The sequence below is a fragment of the Pleurodeles waltl genome, chromosome 7 (assembly GCF_031143425.1).
Source record: "Pleurodeles waltl isolate 20211129_DDA chromosome 7, aPleWal1.hap1.20221129, whole genome shotgun sequence".
Taxonomy (NCBI): Eukaryota; Metazoa; Chordata; class Amphibia; order Caudata; family Salamandridae; genus Pleurodeles; species Pleurodeles waltl.
In genome coordinates this window covers 76,645,234-76,664,734 of record NC_090446.1, presented here as the reverse complement: position 1 = coordinate 76,664,734, position 19,501 = coordinate 76,645,234, and the positions used below count along the sequence as shown (strand labels likewise).

At 40.2% G+C, this 19,501-nt stretch overlaps 1 protein-coding gene across 2 annotated transcripts in view; it reads left to right on the top strand.

The window, feature by feature from the left end:
• Positions 1-19,501, top strand: part of LOC138303675 (alpha-2-macroglobulin-like protein 1) — a 599,538-nt gene that overhangs the window by 160,435 nt on the left and 419,602 nt on the right. For both annotated transcript variants that reach the window (XM_069242992.1, XM_069242993.1), the window contains exons 8-9: positions 15,760-15,871; positions 17,105-17,222. In XM_069242992.1, the coding sequence (XP_069099093.1) occupies positions 15,760-15,871; positions 17,105-17,222 (230 nt within the window). The remainder of the gene's footprint in view (positions 1-15,759; positions 15,872-17,104; positions 17,223-19,501) is intronic.

Here is a 19,501-nt window from a genome sequence, read left to right as displayed (position 1 = left end):
AGAAGAGCTGAAGAGTTGAGAAAAAAGAGCTGCCCTGCCTGTGACTGTGCTTTGTGGAGCTATCTTGCAGTTGCTGCTTCTGCCTGGTGAAAGGGGACAAAGACTGGACTTTGTTGTGCATTCCTGCTTGTGAAGAAATCTCCCTGGGCTTATCCTGAGCGTACCTCCTGTTGTTGAAGTCTCAGGGCCATCAAAGGCTTCCCCTGCCAGCACCTGGACTCTCTGCTGAGACTCCTGCCCTGCCAAGTGATGCCCTATCCAGTTCCTGGGGCCTTGACAGGTGAAACTGGCAGACCAAGCCTGAAAATCCACGCACAGATAGCAGTGCGGGGAAATTTCCGATGCAACCGCCGAGAGCGGCTCAAGAATCAATGCAGTGCTTGCAGCGCGATTGGGAGATCGACACACGCGGCTGGAGAAACAATGCGCTGCATCGCTGACGGAGGTTGGTATTGTCGCAACCCACACAGCGTGGTTTTGCTATCACCGTGCAGCAGGATTTTCGACGCAACCCTTGCTAGCCATGGTAAAACAACACAACGGCTGCCCGGACCCGAGTGATGCCTGGATCGACTCATCGCTCCCCTGCGGGGAGGAGAAACAACGCACGCCGGTCCGACCGGAGAAGGACAAATGACGCACGAACTCGCTTTCGGGTGAGAAATCGCTGCACCGTGTACCTTTTTCGACGCACACTCACCCGTGCAGGGAGGAGAAACGACGCACGCCGGTCTGACCGGAGAAGGACAAATGATGCACGAGCTTGCTTGCGGGTGAGAAATCGACACACCTCGTACCTTTTTCAACGCACACTCACCTGTGCGAGTTATTTTAACGCGACCCAAGTACTTTTCAACGCTAACAGTGTTAGCATTGTTTTCTAAAGGATTTAAGACTCTTTTTGCATTTAAATTAATAACAAAACTTGGGTATGGTGGATATTTGTCGTTTTGGTCTTGTTTTGTTTAGATAAATATTTCCTATTTTTCTAAATCTGTGTTGTGTCATTTTATTGTGTTTTCATTAAGTTACTTTGTGTGTTGGTACAAATCCTTTACACCTAGCACTCTGTGCCAGGCTACCAAGGGGGTAAGCTGGGGTTAGCTGAGGGTGATTCTCTTTTCCTTGACTAAAGTGAGGGTCCTTGCTTGGACAGGGGGTAACCTGACTGCCAACCAAAGACCCCATTTCTAACAGGTGTGAACAGCTGCCAAGTAGCAGCATGTCTAATGTGACAGCCTTAGTCATTCCTGACTTTTTTTTTAAAAAGATCCCTAAGCAAGCTGGGGGTTTTTAATGTAACAAAAGCTAAGAACAAGCATCATCAAAATGCAGTGATGGCTAAAAATTTAGAAGTGGCTGGAAGTTTCTCATATGATGGCGGGTGGGTGTCGTTGTGTGTGAAAGTGTACATAACACTGTCAAAGGTGTAGGGAACTAAAGCTAAAATGTGATGAAATATACAATCTCTGTGTGCCTTCACATGCATTTGAGTTATGCACTAAAGAAGAATGTTTTAATTTGTAGCCATGCTTTGAGAGTTAGGATACACGGGTTTCTGAGATACAAGCAGGATCAAATATGCTTTTTAAAGTTAATTTTTTTAACTTTTATTTTACTAATGGCTGCAATTCACATTATTATTGTTGTTTACCCGTTCAGGCCATTTAAATGAAAGATAAAACAGTTTGGAGAATTCATAGTGATCAGGGTGAAGCGGTCACCCTAGAGACTCTGCACCATGGACAATGAGCTGTGGAAGGGTCACTGGCATTGTGTCTCACTGTCTGAGTCCGGGCCAGGTCACACAAACACCTAGGGCCATATTTAGAACTGGTGGTCCCCAGTGTGGCAATCATTGTTGGTGCCACTCTATGACCTCCTTCTCCAGGGATTCCCTCATTACCACCCTCCTTTGGAGCTCCTCATCTCTCCATTACTCCATCTCACATTTGTATAATTGCTTTTACAGCAATCCTCAGTTTTATGACAGAATATTGAGAACAAGACTCACATACAAAAATACCAAAATATTGTGTCAAACATATTGTCTGTCACAAATACCATGGAACAGAACAGCGTCAAAAAGGTAAGCATATCAAACTACCAGTATACATAGCATTATAAGTAGTTCATTTAAATTATGACACTTCAAAAACAAAACAAAATTAAAAAAAGTTTTGTAAGTAATGTAAATTAAATATATTTGTAAATGTATACATATGTATATACATATAAATATGTATATTGTTTACAGAACATTACATTAAGAATATTAATAACTTAAAAGTAAAAGTTAGTAAATGAATATACAACAAAAAACTGTATGTAACCGAATTTACATATTAAAATTAGTATAAAAATTGTTCCATTAGTACTTTAACTAAATATATACATTTTGTGTATTTATATATCCAGTTGAAGGCGTTTGCCGAAACGCTTAGACATTTGGCCAGGACAGCGTGATGGTGAATTTGTTCTAATTTTATTACCATTGATTGATTTTTTCTAATAAATTGCTGACGGTGGATTTACATTGAAAGAATCTCCTTCTTTCTTTGTTGGATATTTTTCTCTTTACCGAACACGATCCCTGTGGCATTGTGCAGTCATCCGGTATTTTCCTATATTCACCGAGTTCGATTGACATATATATATATATCTATATATATGCATATACATATATATATATATTAAAGTCAACTTCAAATGCTCGAAGAGAACTCATATGGCCCAAGAGGGGTAGTGCAGAGACCGGCACGAGCAAGCCGGTAATAATAAATCCAACAACAACAAAAAAGTATGTCAGCACGCTCAGGATTCAGGTAAAGTGAAAGACAAGTTTAATCAAAACACAACGCGTTTCGGCTGACACAGCAGCCTTGGTCACGTGTTATTCGTCACCCATCCACCATTGCTAAATACTAACCAGTCATGAACATAAAAATGAGACAAACAACAACAGCTACCAGATAAGAAAAGGAAAGAAACAAAGAACCTTAGGTTCAACAACTCCTAAGAAATTACAACCTCATAGAAAATTATATCTGGGTTACATTAACTAATCAGATCTGTACCAATATACGCAATTATCACATATATAGATAAATAAATAAATATGTATAAATATATCGACATATGAATATATAAATATATAAATACATAATTCTACAACCATGTAACCGTAAAGATAGATATAAAATGGGGTAAAATTACATGCAAGGACGGAAGGTAAAGATATATCATAGATTGAAAGTCCACCAGATTCATGTATCATAATTAAATATTATTACTTATAGGTCCAAAGGTGAACTACAACCATGTGTTGTAAAAATTAATTAAAAACCTTAACCACACTAACTGCAATAGTAAAACCCCTATATCACTACTTATAAGGTTGATGTTAATAAGACAGATCAGCAATATCGAACATATTCTTTAACAATTTCTTATCTGATAATAAGCATTGACAACACCCAATAACGTGCAATGTAGAGAGAGCGCGGTAGCAGGTAGAAAGCAGCATTAGTTTCATCCGACCCATTAAATCTGAAAGAACACATAAATACATATAATAAATAATCATTTATCCCCAAATCCAATAAATATATATAAAAATAAAATTAAAAATAAAAGTGAAAATACAAAAGTGAAAGTACATCCCCTGTTAACACACTATATTAGTATTAGAACAGTTGTTAAGTTCTTTTAAATGCTTTATAATCATTAGAATTCATTAAAATTCATTAAGATTAGTCACTACACATTGTCCTATTGAAAATACAATACCCAATTATAGTTAGTTCTCAATTATCATATAAATGGGTATTCAATTCCTCCCCAATATTCAATCCTTTGGGTATCTTTGTCTCTAAATCTAAAATATATTTTGACTCTTTTTTCCTCAATGTTAGTTCCCTATTGCCCCCTCTATGAAATGAAGGGACATGTTCAATGCCAAAGTAAGACAACTGAGTCCAATCGGAATTATGTTTTTCTTTGAAATGCCTTGCTACAGGATAATGTTCATCAACTGAAGTTATGGCTTGCATATGTTCCATAACCCGTTTCTTAACACTATGCTTGGTGCTGCCAACGTACCATCTTTGACACGGGCATTCCAATATATAAATGACAAACGGAGTACTACATGTTATAAATTGGTTAATTGGCCTGTTTTTACCGGGTTTGCATAGTGCATATTGTTTACGCATAACACTGTTACGGCATGCTTTACAATGCCCACAGGGAAAAAAACCTTGTAAGCCATGTTGTTTGAGTTGTGATATGGTGGTAATATCATTAGACCTTAACATGTCCTGTAAACTACGTCCTCTTCTGTACGTGATCTGAGGTCTATTTAATATTAAATCACCAATAACAGGATCACTTTTTAGTATCTTCCAATTTTTTGCAATGATATTCCTAACTTGTTTTGTATCATCACTATAAGTTATAATAAGTCTGATGTCATCATTGCTGTCCATCTTTTGTTTGGGAGTATTGTCAAAAAGGATGTCAGTTCTTTGTATAACCTCAATTTTATCAATTGCTTTTTTGATAACCCAGTCAGGGTACCCCCACTGTTTGAATCTCAAGATCATCTCTTTCTGCTCAACTTCAAAGGCTTCATTAGTACTGCTAACTCTTTTAGCCCTTAGCAACTCTCCGTAGGGGATACTCCACTTGGTGTCCACTAGATGCATGTAGTAGGCTGTTACCTGCTGTGCACTTTCGGAAGAGTTCAGTATTAACCTTATTTACATCAATCTTTATCAATGTATCCAAAAACTCAATAGAAGACCTACTCATTTTGTATGTCAAACCTATATTCAAATCATTATTGTTTAATTTACAAACAAAATGGGAAGCTTCTTCCTCAGAACCTTTCCAAATAATGAAAAGGTCATCAATATATCTTAGCCATAGAATTGCCTGATTGGTTTCTGGATATTTTTCTTCATCTTTAAAAATATTCTCTTCCCACCAGCCTAAAAAAAGGCAGGCAAAACTCGGAGCAAAGCAAGTGCCCATCGCAGTCCCAAGAATTTGTTGATAAAGGACCCCATTAAACAAGAAAAAGTTGTTCATCAGACAGTATCTTATCATGTTGATTATCATTCCAGTGTCTGCCAGATATTTCAGTGATCTGGCATCTAAGAAATGTCTACAGGCTGCAATGCCTTTTTCATGGTCGATAATAGTATACAGGGAATTGACATCCAAGGTTATTAGCAGGAAATCATCTTCCCATACAATACCCTCAAGCTTCCCAAGAAAATCCTTAGTGTCGCGAACATAAGAGGGAAGATTGACAACAAATTCTCTCAGAAAATGGTCAACATATTTGGAGACATTTTCCAATACACTACCACATGAAGATACTATGGCCCGTATTTATACTTTTTGACGCTAAACTGCGCTAACGCAGTTTAGCGTCAAAAAGTTTAGCACCGGCTAACGCCATTCGGAAGCGCCATGCGGGCGCCGTATTTATTGAATGGCGTTAGCCGGCGCTAGCAGACCGGCGCTGCCTGGTGTGCGTGGAAAAAAACCACGTACACCAGGCAGCGCCGGCGTTGGGGAAAATGGCGTTAGGGCGTCTTAAAAATGGTGCAAGTCAGGTTGACGCTAAAAAATCGCCTCCACCCGATTTGCGCCATTTTTAACGACGCCCAGACGCCATTTACATGACTCCTGTCTTAGTAAAGACAGGAGTCATGGCCCCTTGCCCAATGGCCATGCCCAGGGGACTTATGTCCCCTGGGCATGGTCATTGGGCATTGAGGCATGTAGGGGGGCACAAATCAGGCCCCCCTATGCCAAAAAAAAATATAAAAAAAATAAAAATGTATACTTACCTGAACTTACCTGAATGTCCCTGGGATGGGTCCCTCCATCCTTGGGTGTCCTCCTGGGGTGGGCAAGGGTGGCAGGGGGGGTCCCTGGGGGCATAGGAGGGCAGCTGTGGGCTCATTTTGAGGCCACAGGTCCCTTAACGCCTGCCCTGACCCAGGCGTTAAAAAGAGGCGCAAATGCGGGGTTTTTTGCCCCGCCTACTCCCGGGCGTGATTTTTGCCCGGGAGTATAAATACGACGCATTTGTGTCGCAGTCATTTTTTTGGACGGGAACGCCTACCTTGCATCTCATTAACGCAAGGAAGGCGTTCACGCAAAAAAATGACGCTCTTTCCTCATACTTTGGCGCTAGACGCGTCTAACGCCAAAGTATAAATATGGCGTTAGTTTTGCGCCGAATTTGCGTCGAAAAAAACTACGCTAATTCGGCGCAAACGGAGTATAAATATGCCCCTATAGGTCTTCCTGGTGGATTGGTCCTATTTTTATGAATCTTGGGAAGAATATACAGCACCAGTAGTTTGGGAAAATCTCTTTTTAGAAAACAATATTCTTCCCATAGTAGTAAGCCCTTATCTTTCCATTCCATGAGCAACTGCCAAATCCCCACAATACTGTTGGTATATACTTTTTTGGTGGTAACTTTATAAAATTGGGTGTTATTAAGTTGACACATAACTTCATCAATGTACTTCTGTTTTTCCATAAGTACTATATTACCGCCTTTGTCAGCCGGGCAGACAATTGTGTCTGCATCACTTGCCGGAGATGTAATAAAAAGAATTTGGGATTGTGTTAGATTGTGATTACATTTGGATTTAAACCATGTTTTATGGCGAAATTGTGTCAAATCTTTTACCACCAAATCATAGAATGTATCAATGTTATCGTGGTTCATGATAGGAAAGAATGTAGATCTGGGCTTAAAACCAGTGGGAACAGACAAATCATACGTAATATTTAAATCATCAAGAATTTGGTAAACACTTCTAGTTGTAGTGGAGTCAACAACATTATTCTCTAATTCATACAATGCAATCAAAGAGTCAACATCACTGATATTAAGCACATCATGGGAAACATCCCTATGAGAGCCCTCAACCCCCACATCAGGGGAATTCTTTTGTTTAAACCATTTTTTCAACTTCAATTTCCTAATAAATTTGAAAAAGTCAATCCTTGTCTCTGCGTAATCAAAACATTCTATAGGGCAGAAAGAGAGACCTAAACATAATGTAGATTTATCACTCTCAGATAGCACAAAGTTAGATAAATTCACAATAGTTTTATTCACCATATTTTCATCCATTATGTTTATGGGTTGGAGCTTTTTGTTGTTTTTCCTACTTGCCCCATGTCGAAATTTGCTCTTGTTACGATTTCTGACTCCCTCTCGCCTCTTCTGATTCCGCCTCGTCTTCCTCTTCGGCCTGATGTCCTGCCTTTGTAATTGGAACTTTGTCCTTGTTGGTTCTTGGATATTTGCCTGCCGCGTCGCAGCAGGCGATATTCGTCTAAAAAAGTTGCTGGTTTGTTGGTGACTTCTTCAATAGACTTCTCACTCTCAGTAGAACTGGGGATGTCCGATTCCTTTGCACTTTCCACATCAGTTTCCAAAGAAGATTGTCTCTCCATCATAGGGAGACGGACAGGGGATGATTTGTATAAATGATCATATTTCCTGTTGAAAGTCAGAATTCTTCCGCTTTCATAATCCCCTATGTCTCTATGCAGTTTTAGTTGTTTTTTTATTTAAATTTCCTCCTCATATTTCTTCAATCTGATGTTCATTGTTTCCATAAATTTGGATATCATATCCTTCTCAGAACGTGAGTCCAAATCATCTTTTATTCTCTTAATATTCCCTAATAGGGTTTTCCGGTCCTGCCACGCATATTTTATAAGTATCTGAAGCATATGTCTGGAGCTCAAAGCTGAATTTTCTGCCCATTCCTTTAACATCTCTGGATTGGGTGTCTCATATGATGGTGTAATGAAGATACGCAGGCCCCTTGGGACCATTTGTTGGTCGACATAATTTTGCAAAGATGTAGCATCCCACCATTTGGATATTTCGGCTTTGCTCAATTTCTCCAATTTATGTAGTACAGCATTTAAATCATTGTTACTTTCCTGACAGTGTATATGAGGATTCTTCCTAATTGTGTCTTTAGAAAATAGTGTTTGTGCTGCCAACCGCCTCTCATTCTCTATATCATCATCCATCATGCAAGGTTACTGCAATGAGTAAGATCAAACTGAAACTCACAGAAGCCGTGAATCCCCTAGGAAAGTTCCTAGTTCCCCTTGCCTAAATAAGCCAGGAATTATTGTCTATAAAAATAATAAATGACAGCTGCAACTGTATTGTAAACCACCGGATATTGATTCAAAAAATAATTTTGAACAACAGCGAGGCAAATAACATACCTCAAGCCTGCATAAGCTTCCTTCCAGGTCCGTCCGACAACGGTGAAAGATGAAATCACAAATGTTTGGTCCACAAAAGTCGATATTGGATAAACGGTCAAAATAAATACTCCGCACAGAAGGAAAAGGAAAAACGAAAAACGGGTCTTAATAATCTATTTCCGTTTCACATTCTCCCATATACGGCTACGATTCAGGTGCAGCTCCAAAAAACATGTCGTAGAGATATCCAATTATCACGCCGCGGATGTCAAACGCGGCAGTAAAATACACGGGAGCTGAGCGTCGAAGACGCTAACCGTAAATGCAAGGAACCGGAGGAGTTCAAGCACGGTATTGTCCACAATATCGGCGTTCTGTAGCAACGCACTACCCGGCCACAGAGTAGCCAGAAAGTGCAATACAAAGAGCAGCGCCGGCACAATGCCACTTCTGTTCACCTTGCAATTAATCCCGGAGTCAGAAGAGCAGGAGGCGCTTCAGGCGGAAGTTGATGCAAAGTACAGCGTCTGTTTCTGGCGGCCCGCCGTAGAGTTCTACATAATAAAGTCAACTTCAAACGCTCGAAGAGAACTCATATGGCCCAAGAGGGGTGGTGCAGAGACCGGCACGAGCAAGCCGGTAATAATAAATCCAACAACAACAAAAAAGTATGTCAGCACGCTCAGGATTCAGGTAAAGTGAAAGACAAGTTTAATCAAAACACAACGCGTTTCGGCTGACACAGCAGCCTTGGTCATGTGTTATTCGTCACCCATCCACCATTGCTAAATACTAACCTGTCATGAACATAAAAATTAGACAAACAACAGCAGCTACCAGATAAGAAAAGGAAAGAAACAAAGAACCTTAGGTTCAACACCTCCTAAGAAATTACAACCTCATAGAAAATTATATCTGGGTTACATTAACTAATCAGATCTGTACCAATATACACAATTATCACATATATAGATAAATAAATAAATATGTATAAATATATCGACATATGAATATATAAATACATAATTCTACAACCATGTAACCGTAAAGATAGATATAAAATGGGGTAAAATTACATGCAAGGACGGAAGGTAAAGATATATCATAGATTGAAAGTCCACCAGACTCATGTATCATAATTAAATATTATTACTTATAGGTCCAAAGGTGAACTACAACCATGCAGTGTAAAAATTAATTAAAAACCTTAACCACACTAACTGCAATAGTAAAACCCCTATATCACTACTTATACAGTTGATGTTAATAAGACAGATCAGCAATATCGAACAGATTCTTTAACAATTTCTTATCTGATAATAAGCATTGACAACACCCAATAACGTGCAATGTAGAGAGAGCGCGGTAGCAGGTAGAAAGCAGCATTAGTTTCATCCGACCCATTAAATCTGAAAGAACACATAAATACATATAATAAATAATCATTTATCCCCAAATCCAATAAATATATATAAAAATAAAATGAAAAATAAAAGTGAAAATACAAAATTGAAAGTAAATCCCCTGTTAACACACTATATTAGTATTAGAACAGATGTTAAGTTCTTTTAAATGCTTTATAATCATTAGAATTCATTAAAAATTCATTAAGATTAGTCACTACACATTGTCCTATTGAAAATACAATACCCAGTCCTTTGTTTCTTTCCTTTTCTTATCTGGTAGCTGCTGTTGTTTGTCTCATTTTTATGTTCATGACTGGTTAGTATTTAGCAATGGTGGATGGGTGACGAATAACACGTGACCAAGGCTGCTGTGTCAGCCGAAACGCGTTGTGTTTTGATTAAACTTGTCTTTCACTTTACCTGAATCCTGAGCGTGCTGACATACTTTTTTGTAGTTGTTGGACATATATATATATATATATATATATATATATATATATATATATACTTTAAAAATCTAAGAATTTTTAAACACTGTTACTAATATTAACAATAATTTACACATTAACAAGCATATATTAAAAAAAACCATATAACAATTGATTAAAACATACAATTAACATATAAACACCTACAATTTTACTAACATAATACATTTCAACATTAAAAAAATATTTAAAATGAAGAGCAATTAAAAATAAACTATACTAGCAAAAATGTTTCAGGCTGACTTTACTTTAACTCCAATTTAACCAAAAGTAGGAAAAGTGTTGGACTGTTAAATTAACTGTTACCACTCCAATGTAAACAGACGTTTTGGACTTTTGAAGGGTTAGATTAAATATTCCCCACGTCCATCAAACCAATAGTAAGGAAAGTGTTGGACTTTGGAGGGGTTAGATTTACTTTTCCTGCTCCAATCTAAGAAACAGTAAGAAAAGTGCTGAACATTGGAGGGGTTAGATTTACTACTACTAGTCCAAAGTAAGCAAAAGCAGGGAAAGTGTTGGAGTTAGGTGTGTTAAATATACAGTTGCAATTCCTAATCATTTTTAATAAACTTATGAGTACCTAACAATAGTTAATAATTAAAGCATATTCAAAATAAAAATTATTTATGCGTTATAAAAAATGCAATTAAATGTATTGTGTTGTATAAAAAAATATAAAACCAATTTAATAAATAATAATCAAAATAAATAGATTTAAAGTCTATTCACTTGCCTCCGTATTTCCATCCAAAAAACAGCAACCCAGAAAGGTAAAAAGAAAAAAATAACACATTAATAATATTAAAATTTACTTAGATAAAACAAATACAATCAAAAACAAATAACAGAATTAAAATGCATTTTATGAAATTCATTGATAAGTGCAGCTATCAATCAATCAACAATTAAATAAAATACAACAAATAATTTGCATACTTATTAATATATTAAACTATGTATCCAATTAATTAGCAAATAATTATTTCATTAACAAAAGTACTTTGTAGTAAAAACACTTGTAAATTAAATGACTTTCAATCCTGTTCCCCTAAAAGACCTCTAAAAAAAATACTAAGTTATAAATTGGTAATTTAATTCAACTATAGAAAAATAAAATTTACACCTTAAAAATCACAAACTATAGTTAAATAATGAAAATCACAATTAATTCATTGTTTATATGGTTAATTATACCCCCATATTCCCTTACAAACGAAAACAACCTGGCACTAAATTATACATCATTAATTGTATATAAAAGATCCTTACACACTGAAACGGACAACTATATTAAAAATATTTAAACAGTTATATTAAAGGCTCTAACACCTAAAACGATATTCAATACAACTATATTAAGCTAAAATGCATTATATCCAATTCTACATTATGTACAAAAATTATTTTCAAAGACTTCTTATATATATATATATATATATATATATATTTATATATTTTTTTTTCCCACTTAAAAAAACAATGGCTACAGGGATGTTATAGTTAGGCTCACATTTTAAACGTACCAAACCATAGAAATTCATCTGTTACAGTCTCAGTTATCTAAAGTAACTATAACTCTTGCCCTAAGATAACTATAACTCGCGCCCCGGCCATGCAAAGTAATCTGATTAGTAATTTTACTTCTGTTGTTTCATTGACATTATTAATGATGTTATCAAAGACGTCATGAGTGCCGTAACTTTGTGGGGTAATTAGCAGTGCATGGCGAGGGCCTTGGAGAATTTTTATGGTTTAATATGTTAAAAAACAAAGGTTACAGGGATGTTATAGATAGGGTCAGGTTTTAGTTTAATTTCTATGCTTCTTTAATTCTATTTCGTAGCTATAACGTGTAACCTTAGTTTTTTTCCAGTGAATTTCTATGTTTTTTTAACATGAAGTAATTTTCATTACTATACGTTAATCCAACTACCGCCATTGGCTGAAGGGCCTGGCCTGAAGCCACACCCTGCAGCAAACCCCCCTGTTCACCCAACCCCATACTGCACACAGCCTTTTGGCGGTGTGCAGTGGGAGTTGGCCATGGCCTGTCTCTCTGGGTGTGAGAATAGGCTTGAGTGGGTGTATCTGGGGGTGAGAGTGGGCATGACAGTGTCTGGGTGGGAGAGTGGGTGCATCAGTGTCCTAGTGGGCGCGTAGGTTTCTCTGTGTGTCTGTGAGTGGGTGTGTAAGAGTTTCAGTGGGTCTGTGAGTGGGTGCACAAGGGTCTGAGTGGGTCTGTGAGTGGGTTCAGTGGGTCTGTGAGTGGGTGTGTGAGGTCTGAGTGGGGCTGTGAGTGGTTGCATGAGGTACTGAGTGGGTCCGTGAGTGGGTGCATGAGTGTGAGGGGTCTGTGAGTGGGTGGGTAAGGTTCTGTGTGGGTGTGTGAGTGGGGGAAAGAGACTGAAAAACAGAAATTGAAAGAGAGAGTGAGAGAGAGTTTTTTAGGCTTTGATGGATTATATACTTAAAATGAGATATTTCTGTACAAATTATAAAAGATTTGTATTTGTCAAATAAAAAGAATGAGATCACCTTTTAATATGAACCTACAACTTTTGATGTTGAAAAATAAATGAAACTAGGGAATGACCACATACACATCAGGACTAGAAACCTCAGCTTTCATTGGGAGGGTCTGTAACCTTACCCATTATGCCCCAAGTGATTGGTGCTGAAAAGTCCTTGCATGGAGAGACCATTGCAATGACTTTCTCTCTCCCTCTCTTTTCCATCCCATTATGGGATGGAAGAGAGAGAGAGTGACAGGACCTGGGGGGCCTCAGTGCCCTAGGGTCCCAGCCGGCTGCCCGCATCCTATGGGTGCCAGCATTGCTCCCCCAAGCTGGAAGCTTCTGGAAGCTGGAGCTCCCTGCATATGCATCCAGAGAAGACAGATGAAAACTCCACTTTCTGCAATGGAGAGCTACTTGACAGCTCTCTCATGCAGGAAGTGAACTTTGTTCCCATCAAGCAAAAGCAAATAGCTATATCTCTCTATATCTTTTTTTGTCAAGAAAGGAATACATTCCTTCACAAAAATAATCTGCAAAGGCATATTCCTCTTTCTCTCTGTGCTCACATGGAAATAAGAAGTAACGAAGAGAAGTAAAGACATTTCCCCTGGTCACACTTCGGTCTAAGAGGTGCACCATTTGGACCCAATCCCGGTTTACTGACCTGAAGTACATCTGGGATTGTACCAAAATCAATGGCTGGATGCATGGAAACACCCATACTCCACCACTTGGAACTCCTTCTTAATTCATGGTAATGCAAAGCAACAATACACGCTGCCTTGCATTACCCTGGATTTATTAAACCATGCAATGTATCTTTGTGTGGCTTAGTAAATCGCAGTTAAGGGCTTCCGTTGACTTGCATCGCCTTGCATGACCCAGGGACCATGCAAGCCCTTAGTAAATCTGGGCCTAGATGTTTGCAGCAGCATTTCATACTCCAGAAACTTCGAAGTTGGGGTGCAGGAAATGCATTTTTTCTCTCTGTGGCTGGGAAAATTCAATTGGCTGTTGGGGAATTGTTGAAATTTTAGGTCTATTTCATATACAAAACATCATCAGCTTTGTGAGCAAATACTACAGCAGATTCACCTAGGTGGAGTCAAATGTATTTAAAAATTGACACTTGAGATGTCAACTGCAGTTTTATTAATTGGGTGGAGCCATAATGAGTGTTGGAAATGGAAAAAAAATATTCATGATCCTACAATTTGGGGGTTAAAGTTTGGCAGCAGAAGGCGGGCAGAATCACGCAGAGTCTGTCAGTCAACTTATACATTGTTGTTTTCAAAAACAACTCTGCCCCAAAAAAACTGGCACCAAAGACAAATGTAATATTAAGCATTCAGTCGGACAGTGGAATTTATTTATGAAAGTTAAACATTTAGGCGGTGATTCTAACCGCGGCGGGCGGCGGTCGCCGCCCGCCATGCGGTTACCGCCAAATGACCGCACCGCGGTCACAAGACCGCGGTGGCCATTCTGGCTTTCCCGCTGTGCTGGCGGGCGACCGCCAAAAGGCCGCCCGCCAGCACAGCGGGAAAGTCCCAGCAACGATGAAGCCGGCTCCGAATGGAGCCGGCGGAGTTGCTGGAGTGCGACGGGTGCAGTAGCACCCGTCGCGAATTTCAGTGTCTGCTAGGCAGACACTGAAATTCTTTTTGGGGCCCTCTTACGGGGGCCCCTGCAGTGCCCATGCCATTGGCATGGGCACTGCAGGGGCCCCCAGTTGCCCTGCGGCACCCCCTACCGCCATCCTGTTCCTGGCGGGAGACCCGCCAGGAACAGGATGGCGGTAGGGGGTGTCAGGATCCCCATGGCGGCGGAGCGCGCTCCACCGCCATGGAGGATTCTCAAGGGCAGCGGAAAGTCGCCGGTACACCGCCGACTTTCTGTTTCTGGCCGCGGCTGAACCGCTGCGGTCAGAATGCCCAGCGGTGCACCGCCAGCCTGTTGGCGGTGCTACCGCGGTCATTCGCCCTGGCGGTTTTTACCGCCAGGGTTAGAATGACCACCTTAGTGTCTCACTCAAATTCTAGCATCATTATGTGGTTGTCAAATTGCGTTCAGAATGTTTCAGTTAATGTTGGCAGCCCCAAGGAGCACTGATATTGACTTTGTGTGTGTCTGAACACAGGAACATATGGAATCAGACATATTTATTGCCTGGTAAAATTGCTGAGATTATTCTCTCTTGTCCATTTCTCATCTGACAGATTTACATTGCATGTAGAATTATTGCATATAAAGTGTGAAAATGTTAAAAACATAGCCTGCCCCCTTTTCTGTTCTTATCCCAGCCTCAAAGTCAACATGTAGTCCACTGCTGCATTTGGTGAATGCCTGCACTTGCTTTTCTATTTAAAATCATTGGCAGCTGCCACTGAACGGGATGGTGGGCAGGGATAAAAAAACAAAAAACACTTGGTTTGTCGGGAGGCAGGTTTGTCTCCTTCGTCCTTGTCCTCTACCGGGAAGCACACAGGCTCCCAGACTCCCCCCAGCCAATCACAACGCTGCTGCCACCAACATGACGGCAGCATCGTGTTTGGTGTGAGTGACCTGGTTCGGCGCTCACAGGGCGTGGGAATCCCGTGCACTTTCTCCTCCCGGCTGTGCAATTCAGCTTGGTGGAGAAATACAAAGTGCACATGTCTGTTTGGTCGGCCCAACATGGACGGCCAAACTGACATGCACACTTATGGTGCACAAAGCACTCCTCCTCCAGTCCCCTCCAGCCCTAATCAGCCCCACCCCGCCCTAACCTGGTGCCATATAAAAATGAAATGATAATAACGTTCTGTTATTATCATATTACTTTTTACTTCTGCTGAAAGCAGCGGGGCAAAACTCCACTGCCTTTTCGGAGGAGCCTCCACTGTTTAAAGTATTACCTTTCAAGTGAGCCAAGAGCATGTAAATGGAGGGTGAGGGACCCCCATCCACTCCAAATGAATGCAATTTACAGCCTCCACTGCAGCTTTTTGAAGTTTTCTGTCTGTAAATGGCAGTTTATACCACTTACGGAGTGGCTTCCTTAACTGTTGGCCTTTTTCTATTTTTCTTGAACAGATACACCTATGGAAAGATGGTGTCCGGCCTGATGACAGTTGATGTATGCCGCAAAAGCTACTTTTTTTATGGAGAAAAACAGTCAAATCTGTGCAAAACCTACACAGGCCTGGTAAGCTCAGTATGGGGAAATTGTGTAGTGGGATTTCTCAAGCTAGGAGGAGGAATGCTGCGAGTTGTCCTTCCTTGGAATGTAAGGGGTTCTGTCAGATGGGTTGTAGGTGACAAGAAAAAATTAATTCTCCTGTATAAATGTTAAGTAAAACAGAAGGGCTTCTTAAAACTGCTGGCAGACAAGACCCTTTTTTTTTTTTTAAAGTCTCCAATTTTCCCCTTCCTAGAATTTCATGGGTAATTCTCTAATTATTGCAAATAACTCCCACGTAGAAAATTGGCAGATTTACTGAATTTTTTCTCTAAGTGTGCTATAATCAAGGCCACATTTTTTACATTCTGTTTGGAAGACCGCTACACTTAAAGTGTATTTGCCACATGTCTCCTCCCCCCAAACTCCAAATAAGACTCTATGGGCCAGTTGTATCAACTTATTTTGCATTTGCAAATGGTGCAAATCGGTAAATTTGACCATTTGCGAATGCAAAATAGCCTTTCCAGATGTATAAAAGACATTGGCATTGTGATTCCCTAAAATTGCTACTCCAAACAGAGAATTGCAAATTACGATTCCCTAAATAGGAAATCGTGAGTAGGGATTTCCTGTTTGCAATTCCCTAAGCACATTTACCAAGCATTTCTTAATGCAAAATGGGCATTTAGGCAATGCTATTAACATTGACTCCAAGTCGAAGGTAATCATGTGATTTTTTTTTTTTTTTTTACAAAAATGCATTTTTTAAAGTGCCGTGCAGCACACACATGCCCCTACTGCATTTGTGCACTTTACATATGCACCCCCTTTCTTTTAGGTGCATCATGGCGTGGTTTAGGCCCCTAGGCACCCTCGGTTTTGAATTTCCTAATTTGCAATTTCCTATTAGGAAATTGCAGATTATGAAATGCAAAACCATTTGGGCCTTTGGACCGCTAGGCCCATAGGAAGGAATGGTGTAGCATTTCCTAAATAGTGATTGCCTAATAGCGATTGCGACTCTAAGGAATAGCTATTAGAGAATCAATATTTTCTTACATACAATTTTGCATTTCTAAATAGCGATTTCTTAAAATTAGCTATTTAGGGAATACAAAATGGAACTTTCATACATCTGGCCCTATGTCTTCTAGATTCAAAAGGTGGGGGTTGTGGATTGGATCTCAAAATATGGCTAGTTAAGGACAAAGTTGACTTTTGTAGAGCCCCATACATAGAATATGTCTTTACCTGCAGACGGATAAGAATGGCTGCTTCATGCGTCAGATTGACCCTGCGGACTTCAACAGTGCTTCCCTTGGATTCTACAGCAACCAGTTAGAAGCAGTGGCCAACCTGACAGAGAATGACACAGGTAAGTGGTAAACATTTCTGGGGGCCACAAAAGTTCCCAAAGCCGGCCCTTGTTAATAAAAACAGATGTTTGGCCAACCATCCTTAGGTCCTTTTGTACTTTGACCTAGTCACCCAGACTCCCTGCTAACTAACAGCAATATAACCATCCATAGATACTTGGGGTTTATTAACAAAAGGTTTACGCTGGCACTTGGGCGATCCACCACTCGACAAAATGTCAGTCACAGCTCATCATTAAGGGTGAAGGGGCCCAGCCCTTAACCCTTTTGCAAAGCATGAAGAGTGTCTGTCAGGCTGAGCAAAGGTTGGCCTGGTAGAAACGTATTGTAGGAAGGTAGTCTCTTTCTATGTATGTATGTATGTATTGCGTATTTATAAAGCGCATTCCAACCCGTGGGCATCGAAGCGCTGACTGAGGTGGGGCAGAATCCATGTGCCAAGGAACTCCCCAGTTATTGCGGGAAGAGCCACGTTTTAACCAATCTCCTAAATCTTAAATGGTTATGTTCTTGCCTAAAATTCAACGGGAGTGAATTCCAGATCTTGGCGGCCGCAATGGTAAACGCTTTATCTCCCCATTTCGCCTTCTTAGTACGGAAGGTTTGAATTCGATAGGCAGAAGCAGATCGCAGCGGCCTATTAGGCCTATAAAATTGTAGCTTGGAGGTCAAAGCGTTGGGCCCAATCCCATGGACAGCTTTATGAGTGATGCAGAGTGCCTTGAAAGAAAGCCGCTGGGCTACCGGAAGCCAATGAAGGCTTCTGAGGGAGCTCTTAGCAGAGGCCCCACGAGGTAACTTCAATACAAGCCTAGCCGCGGTGTTCTGCATCACCTGTAGCTTGTTGAGGGATGCTTTATCCAGGTTAAGCAGCAGCGCATTTTCATAGTCCAGTCGAGAAATGACTAGAGCCAGAGTAGCGGCAATTTTACAGGAGGGTGGAATAAAAGGGAAAACTTTCTTTAATTTCTTCAGCATCCACATACAGGACTTAACTATCAGATTAACCTGCGGTTTAAATGACAGTTGGTCATCAAACAGTAACCCTAAGTTTTTTTAGGTGGATCCTGGCTCCGGGAGGGTGCCGCATTCTTTCGGCCACCACATGGAAGACCAGAGATCCCTTTTCACCCCGAAACACAGGATTTCCGTTTTTTCACAATTGAGTTTTAGCCAATTGGCTCTCATCCAATTGTTTACTGCTATCATACAAGCATTAAAGCGGATAGCCACTTTCTCTAAATCATTATCGATAGGGATGATGATCTGAGTGTCATCAGCATACAAGGTGGGAATGAAGCCGAAAGTACGAATTAATTCTGCCAGCGGTGCCACGTACACATTAAACAGCGTAGGGCTGAGTGACGAGCCCTGAGGGACCCCACACGGCAGCAGATAAGCTGGGGATCTGAAATCACCACTACTAACCGTAGCCCACCTGTCGGACAGAAAGTATTCAATCAGTTTGAGAGCTTGATCTCTTACACCAGCCTGGTGCAGACGATCTAATAGAATATGAGGGGCGATGGTATCAAATGCTGCAGAAAAATCTAGCAAAACCAAAAAGACCCCTTGGCCCTCATCAACCAATCTGCGAATGGTGTCGGAAGATGCAATGAGAGTCGATTCCGTGCTATGCAATTTCCGAAAACCATGTTGCGCACTGTCTAAGCCCTTAGTGGCTGATAGGAAATCAACTAATCCTTTATTGAGATGTTTTTCTAACATTTTAGCCGCAAAGGGAAGAAGGGCTATAGGGCGTAGATTAGTCAAATCGTCAGGTTTGCCAGTTTCCTTCTTTTTTAAAGGAAGGATCATAGTTTCTTTCCATGCCTTGGGGTACACACCTGTTATAAGAACTTCCTGAAAAATAGGGGTCAACATAGGTACTACTAAGTCGGGTACAAGTCGCAGGATAGCAGGAGGACAAGGATCCGTTGGGGAGCCAGATTTTCATTCAAGTAAAAGCTTGTGCATGTCCTCTTTAGATGGCAATTTAAACCTAGATAATAAATGAGGCTCATCCAGCGACCCATGGGGTGTCAATCCCTGGCATGGGGGCACAATTGACCGTAAAGATAGGTTAACATATTCATCGTCCGACTCAAAACTAGAGTAGATGTTATGAATTTTACGTTCGAAAAAATTGGCCACTTTGTTGCAAAAGTCTTGGGAATTTTCACCTTTAGAAGTATCTAGGGGGGTGGTGAGGGCAGTGATAGTTTTAAATAGTTCCTTAGAGGAATTGGCCGCCTCGCTAATTTTAAGTGTGAAATAA